The sequence below is a fragment of the Carlito syrichta genome, unplaced genomic scaffold (assembly GCF_000164805.1).
Source record: "Carlito syrichta isolate Samal-C Ts95f unplaced genomic scaffold, Tarsius_syrichta-2.0.1 Scaffold135894, whole genome shotgun sequence".
NCBI lineage: Eukaryota > Metazoa > Chordata > Mammalia > Primates > Tarsiidae > Carlito > Carlito syrichta.
In genome coordinates, this window is record NW_007079990.1 from 338,589 (window position 1) to 346,560 (window position 7,972).

At 51.2% G+C, this 7,972-nt stretch overlaps 1 protein-coding gene across 1 annotated transcript in view; it reads right to left on the reverse strand.

The window, feature by feature from the left end:
• Window positions 1–6,424: 6,424 nt before the first annotated feature.
• ZFP92 (ZFP92 zinc finger protein) overlaps window positions 6,425–7,972 on the reverse strand; it is a 3,581-nt gene continuing 2,033 nt past the window's right edge. Inside the window, 2 exon segments of the mRNA XM_021708357.1 lie at window positions 6,425–6,523; window positions 7,589–7,972. The exon segment at window positions 7,589–7,972 is cut by the window's right edge and continues 19 nt beyond it. Of these exon segments, the coding sequence (XP_021564032.1) occupies window positions 6,425–6,523; window positions 7,589–7,972 (483 nt within the window).

Here is a 7,972-nt window from a genome sequence, read left to right on the forward strand (position 1 = left end):
ACAGACCCCACCCCCATGATCTCATCTAAGCCTAATAAACTCCTAAAGATTCCACTTCTTTTTTTTTTTTTTTTTGAGTTGGAGTCTCACTCAGTCATCCGGGCTGGAGTGCAGTGGCACGCTTCTGGCCACCCCAGCATGGACCTGCTGGGCTCCAGCGATCCTTCTGCTTCAGCCTTCCAAGAAGCTGGAAATACAGGCATGCATCATCATGCCCGACTAATTTTTCTTGATTTTATTGTAGAGATGAATTCTCGCCAAGTTGCCCAGGCTGTTCTCGAACCCGTGGGCTCAGGCAATTCTCTCATCTCAGCCTCCCAAAGTGCTGGTATTATAGGTGTGAGTCACCACACCAGATCAGCCCTACTTCTTTTTTTTTTTTTTTGAGTTGGAGTCTCACTCTGTCGCCCAGACTGGAGTGCAGTGGCTGCTTCCGGTCACCGCAGCCTCAGCCTGCTGGGCTCTGGCAATCCTTCTGCCTCAGCCATCCAAGTAGCTGAAATTACAGGCACGCACTACCACGCCCGGCTAATTTTTTTTTTATTTATTTATTGTAGAGATGAGGTCTCGCCTGCCCAGGCGGGTCCCGAACCCGCGGGCTCAGGCAATCCACTCACCTCCGCCTCCCAAAGGCGCGGGATTACAGGCTGAGCCACAGAGCCCGGCTAGCCCTACTTCTTAACACCATCTCACTGGGGGTCAGGGCTTCCACAGGGCACCATGAAGAGTCCAGAAGTAGACTCACACATATGACCAACTGATTTTCCAAAAAGATGCCAAGGCAACTCAACTGGGGAAAAAATAATCTTTTCAACACATGGTACTGGAAAAATGTGATATTCATATGAAAAAAAAAATGAATTGTGAATTTGCCTCACACCATACACAAAATTGATCATAGACCTAAATGTAAGTGCTAAAACTATAAAGCTTCTATAAGAAAACACACCTATGTCTCTTTTTAGTTATATATTTATTTAATTTTGAGTTGGAGTTTCACTCTGTTGACCAGGCTGAAGTGTAGTGGCATGCTCATGGTCACCCCAGTGCCAACCTGCTGGGCTCCGGCGATCCTTCCGTCTCAACCTTCCAAGTAGCCAGAACCACAGGCGTGCGCTACCACATCTGGCTAATTTTTTAAATTTTTAAATTTATTGTAGAGATGAGGTCTTGTCAAGTTTCCCAGGCTGGTCTTGAACCCTCGGGCTCAGGCAATCACTCGCCTTGGCCTCCCAAAGTGCTGGCATGACAGGCTGAGCCACTGAGCCTGACTTCTATGTCTCTTTTTAAATAAGAAAACTGAATAAAGTCTTAGTGACTTTAGATTTCTTAAAAGTACGAAACAAAAGATTCTTAAAAGTACGAAACAAAGATTTCTTAAAAGTACGAAACAAAAAGCACAAACGAACAGATTTTAAAATCCATCAATTGGAATTCATCAAGATAAAGCACTTTCTGCTTTTTAAAATGCACTTTATGAAAATGGAAAGGCAAAGCACAGCCTGGAAGAAAAGTACTGAAAAACTTATATTTGACGAAGGGCTTGTGTCTAGAACTCTCACAGCTTAATAATAAGAAGACAAACAGCACCACTTAAAAGTGGGCAAGAGATTTGAGCAGTCACTTCATCAAAGAATATATATGAATGGCCAATGGTCATTCATCAGCATTGTTAGTTATCAAGGAAATGCAAATAAAAAACACGAGGTATGACTTCACATCCACTAGGATGGGTGGAATGTAAAAGACAGACAATAACAAGTGCTGACAAAGAAATGCAGAAATTTGAACTCTCACTGCTAGTGGGAGCGTAAAATGGTGCAGCTGCTTTGGAAAAGTCTGGCAGTTCCTCAAAAAGTTAAGCAGAGAGGGAGAGTTACCACATGGCCCAGCAATTCCACTCCTAGCTATATACCCAACTGAAAGGGAAATATATGTCCACACAGAAACTTGTACACAAATGTTTACAGCAGTTTTATTTGTCGTGGCCCCAAACTGGAAACAATCCAAACATCCATCAACAGGTATTCGACAGGTATTGTGGTCCATCCATACAATGGGAGACTACCAGCAATACAAAATGGAGTGTTGATATAGACACAACCACCTGATGAATCTCAAAATAACTATGCTGAATGAAGGAGGCCAGACATATACTGTATGAGTCCATTTATGTCGTTCTCTAGAAAATGTGAGTTAATCTATCACGACAAAAAGCAGAGGAGTGGTTGTGGGATGGGGGCAGGGAGGGGCAGGAAGGAGGGGTTACTGGGGCACAAGTTCACTTTTGGGAGTGATGGGTAAGTTCACTGTCTTGATTGTGGGGATGGTTCAAAACTCACCTGTACAGTTTATTGTATTCCTGTTGTACACCATTAAGCTGTCAAAGAAAGATGACACAACCAGAACCCCCCACAACCACGGTGAGCCTTCATTTCCTGCCTGAATCCTCCCACCTGGTGAAGGACTAGGTTTTGCCTTCCTGAGCACAAAAGGAGGCACTGCACTCTTTGAATGCCCAAGGCCTTGAAATGGACGTATTTCCCATACAAAAATAGAAGAATCTGCAGAGAAGCTGTCCAGGGTACTGGAGGAACCCTGTTTTGTGAAGACAGCGATAGACACACCGGGGCCAACATCAGAGGAAACCAGTTGCAAATCCCATGGCAAGTGGGAACTCCTGAGGAATGCGGTGGGGGCTCCCCGTGTTAAACAATCCTCTCTCACAGTGCCTTGCCACACCCACATGTCAACCCCTTATGAATGTCAGAACCACTTAGATCAGTGGTCCCCAACCTTTTTGGCATCAGGGACCAATTCTGTGGAAGGCAAATTTTCCACGTATGAGGGATGGGGGTTGTGCAGTCAAACCTCCCTGCTAATGTTCATCTGTATTTGCAGCTACTCCCCAGTGCTCGCATCACCGCCTCAGCTCCACCTTAGATCATCAGGCGTTAGATTCTCATAAGAAGCGCACACCCTAGATCCCAAGATCCCTGACATGCACAGTACACAGTAGAGGTCACGTTCCTATGACAATCTGATGTCACCACATCTGACAGGAGGTAGAGCTCAGGTGGTAATGCAGGAGATGGGGAGCAGCTGTAAATACAGATGAGGTTTGCTCCTTCACCTGCTGCTCACCTCGTGCTGTGTGGCCCGGTTTCTATCAAGCCACAAACTGGTACTGGTCCATGGCCCAGCGGTTGGGGACCCCTGATTTAGATGACTACAGTGTATAAGATCTGTGAAGGTCAATGTGGAAACTTGAACACTGTAGCAGTTGCAATTTATATTCATGCCCCCTCCTCAATCTTCAAATAATTCTCTCATGTTGGTTTGGTAAAGTTGCAACTAGCTTTGTCCAAACTTTGGCATGTTGACATTGCAGTCTAATGGGCCCTTTAACCAACATAGCTGTCTTATAGAAACCCCTCTGGCTTTTGAGGGTTCACCAAACACATTCCACGCTCTCCCTTCTTCCCTAGCTCTTTTTAAAAAAACTTATATTTTTATTTTATTGTTATTATATATATTTTTTAAGTTGGAGTCTCACTCCTTCACCCAGGCTGGAGTGCAGTGGCACGCATGCTCAAGGCCACCCCAGCCTCGACATTCTGGGCTCCAGCGATCCTTCCACCTCAGCCCTCCAAGTAGCTGGAACTATACGCACGCACTACCACGCCCAGCTATTTTTTATTTTATTGTAGAGACGAGGTCTCACCAAGTTGCCCGGGCTGGTCTCGAATCCACAGGCTCAGGCAGTCCACTCACCTCGGCCTCCCAAAGTGCTGGGGTTACAGGTTGAGCCACCGAGCCCAGCCCCCCAGCTCTTCTTAACTACATCCCTCAAACACACACACTGGAATCGTCTACCTCCACTTCCTGCCTGGCAAGTGTGGATGCTGCCATATTGCCTGAAGTCTGGCAATGGAAACAAACGATCAGAAGGAAATCATGGCTGCGATTCTCAGGGTACCGATGTGACGCTTTGCTGAGGAATGCGTGGGGCCAGGCCTCTGAGTTACGGTCTCTGACCGGCCTTGGGTGGCTGCCTGTGATCCTGGTCAAAGCCTGCATTCCTGGGCAGACCCCAGGCAGCTTGCCTGCGAGGACTTTCTGTCCTTCCTTCGCAGAGGTGCCTGAGGCACACCCACCACTCACTCTGGGCTCTTCTCCACAATTCTGTGCTGGCAACCTTTCCTGAGACCTTTAACCCTATGGCCTATCCGTGTAGCTTAAACCCCCAGAATAGCCCCTCTGCACTGGAGAGCATGTTCAAGCCAACACTTATTTGTTTACAATGAAAGTAAGTGGGAACAGTTCCATTTCACAATGAATTCAGTCAGGACGATCTATTACCTACGTGGAAACACTGCCAGAGCATTTACACGGCTCTTGAAAAGAGCAAATGGTCCAAAGGCCACGGGTTTCGAGGCTGGCATCCAGGGAAATTCATGGGGTGGGGGCGGGTGCTGGAGGAGTCTCTGAAGAGCAGGCAGGACCTTACCCCATAAACTTTTACATTCTAGCTGTCCATCGAAAACCCAGTGTGGGTCACCCTCCCTGCTCTCCACACAGCCAGAGAGTGAGCCCAGTTTCAAGGCACCATAGAAGGTAAAACACAAGTGTCCTTTCTGGACACTGACTCTTTTTTTTTTTTTTTAGTTGGAGTCTCACTCTGTTGCCCAGGTTAGAGTGCGGTGGCACACTCATGGCCACCCCAGTGTTGACCCACTGGGCTCAGGCAATCCTTCCACCTCAGCCTTCCAAGTAGCCAGAACTACAGGCACGTGCTATCACACCTGGCTAATTTTGGGATATATTGTAGAGACGAGGTCTCACCAAGTTGCCCAGGCTGGTCTCAACTTCCTGGGCTCAGGCATTCCTCTCACCTCGACCTCTGGACAGACTCTTAATCCCTGCAAGTCTGTTCAGTTCATGTGGCACACCTGACTACAACACCTGAGAAAAAAGATGATGCAACGATGTCCTTGCAGTGAAAACCTCATTAAGAGGAGCTCAACTAGACAGAGTACTGACAAAAAGTGGCAGTGACACTTTCAAAGTCTTATCTAGGTAGGCACTGGGGCCCCAGGAGCTTTTCGGGGCCCTCCAAAATCAGAGTGCAAGTACCCAGCATCTCTCCTGGAAATCCCTTTCTGCCGAAATCCTTCCTGGGTCTAGTCATCCTTGGGGATAGGATGCAAGGGAAAAAAAGCAGCTTACGTTAGAAACAGAGTCAGGGCACCCACTAGGACCAGCAAGATGACATGGTCTCGGGAATTTCACATCCTCTTTAGTGGCAGCTAGTCACCATCTGGTTGGTAGGAACAAAATCAGGAAAGAGCATGAATGCAAGACTCCCCTTTCTGGTTCAGTTGAACGCAGTGAGAGTGGAGTCCATGTGCATGGCATCCTGGTATGCACTCGCCTTGCATGACTGCTTTCATGAGCCTGTGCTGGCCCTAGCAAGACTGTCTGTGCCTCAGAAAAAACCGTGCTTTCTGGTGACCTCACCAGGGGCTTTGAAGATACCTTTCCGAATGCTTCTTTTTCCACTGGAAAGGCCAACTTGCAGATGCGTTGGTTTGCCTCAAGGGGTGGCTGCAGCTGACGACAATCTAGTCCAAAGTGCTAGGCATGCAAGACTCAACACACACACGTTGACTGAGTGCCAGCACCAGACTTGGCACAGAGCACACAGGGACAGACATGGCACACAATTGCAGGCCTATGGGGCAGGCTCCCAGACACGAAGGCAATCAGAGCAGGGGGAGAGAGACCCCACTGCACGAGACTACAAGACACAAGCTAGTTATGAGAACTCTAGAACTTTCCCTAAAGTAATTTACATATGTGTATAACTTATATATATATGTGTGTGTGTGTATACAATTTTGAAGTTGTCCTAGTGACTGGACTCCAAGCAGCATCCTCAGAGGGACTCCTGTGTTTCCAGGTCTCCCCACTCTTGATAGGAGGCAGCTGTGTTTGAACTCCTCCCCTCGGGCACTGTGTACAACAAAGCCCTGTTTTCCCTTGGGAGTAAAGAGGGCTGGAAGGAGGTGGCCGCCGGCCAGGGCACTGGGCTGACAGCACCGAGGGGGCAGAGCTCCTGGACCCAGCTCTGGGGACAGTGTGGGCGGACTAGAACAGGGACTTTCAGCAGCTGCCTGTGGCCAGTCCCAAGCTTCCTCCTTGAGAAGGCCCCTGGGCTTTCAGGAAAGTGCTGTTGGAAGGGTCTGCCCTGTCTTGGTGGGCCTGGGGGAAGAGGGTGGACTGCATGGTCATAGGGAGGGGGGGTTATCTGATACTCTCTTATGGGAAAATTCTGTTTTCAACATACATGACCCTGAATACAAACATATGCAACACAAACAAACCTCCACTGTCCTAAGAAATGCCCTGTGTTAAGGCAGATTCACTGAGAGGTTTGCTCGAGCCCCACAGGGCCCGCCTGAGTGCAATTCCTGCCCGTCTTGCTCTCCTCTTCCTCACGGCCAGCGAAAGGAGAGGCTGCCTGAAGGAGAGAAGCAGGGGAGTCTGCAGCTTTAGGCACCGGTGGTGATAGGGGGAGGGGAGAAAGGACAGGGTGGCCTTTGCTGGTGGGTCCTGGGGGGCAGAAGGCAGTGGTTGGGCAGGGAGGAGACCAAAGCCAGCAGGGTGGCCGGTGGCAAATGTGAGTGGCCAGAGGACCAGACCAAGGGTTCTTCTCCCAGAGGAGACACTGAGAGCCCTGGGTCTTTCCTGTCTGCAGGGCCTGAGCCAGCTGGGCCCTAGAATTGTCAGTGCTCAGGTGGCCAGGGCGGGGTGCTATTCCGAGTAGCAGCTGGGGCTGCCCAGAAAGGCTGGGGTTTCTAGGCGTGGCCCTCATCCCATCCCTGCCTCCAATGGCCTCTGTGCCACATGTGGGAGCCCTGCCGCTGATCAGTTCCTGGAGGGAGACAGTGTTCCCACATCTTTACCTGGGAACACTGACAACGTGTAGGGCCAGAAAGCTGCCACGAGAGGGCACAGCCATCCCTCCCACCACAAGTCACTCACATGCCTTCCACACGCACGGCACCATAGAGCCCTGCTGGCGGCGGTGTGTCCTTTCTCGTGGTGTGCTCTGCCTCAGTTGTGTCCCCCACGATTGCAGAAGAGAACGGAGGCCCTCACTTCCCACCAGCATCTTGGTGCGGGAGGATGGAGACAGATGCTCAGGGAGGGTGCAGCCTCCAGTTCTGCTGGTGCCACGTATCTCAGCCTCAGCTGAGGCTCTGTCCTAGGTCTTCTGGTGGCCAAGGGGGCCAGTGCTGTGGCCCCACTGCTTCCCTCAGAGGGCTTCCCTCCCTCGTGAGCTATCTGATGGCGACTGAGCTGCCGGGTTCCCTTGAAGGCCTTCCCACACCACCTGTGCCCTGGACGCGCTGGTGGGGAGTCATCTGCGACTTGCCCTGGAAGGCCTGGAGGCGGCGCCCACCCTCGGGGGGCTGCTCGGAGCTGCTGGTCTCCTGCCCCTCCTCCCTCCAATGTCCTTCCGGGGACTCCCGTCCCTCCTCCCACCACTTCTTTTGCCAGCACTCCTGCCTGTGCTCCCCACGGTGCTCGTGGCGGCACTACCACTGGTGCTTGCAACCGTTCCCCTGCCAGTGCTCCCCTCGGTGCTCCCTCCAATGCTCCCCCGGGTGGTCCCAGGGCGCGACGCTGCTTCTGCCTGCCTTCCCGCCGCCCCTGCACCCACAGAGCCTGTCCCGCTGTGCACGGCCTGGTGCTTGAAGAGGTTGGCCCGGCGGCCAAAGGCCTTGCCACAGTCGCTGCACTCATAGGGCTTCTCGCCGCTGTGCGCCCCCCGGTGCTGGCTGAGGCCCGAGCGGCCCCGGAAGGCCTTGCCACACTCGTGGCACTGGAAGGGCCGGTCGCCACTGTGGCTGCGCTGGGGGTGGATGAGCTGCGACACGCCCTTGAAGGCCTTGTCGCACTGGCT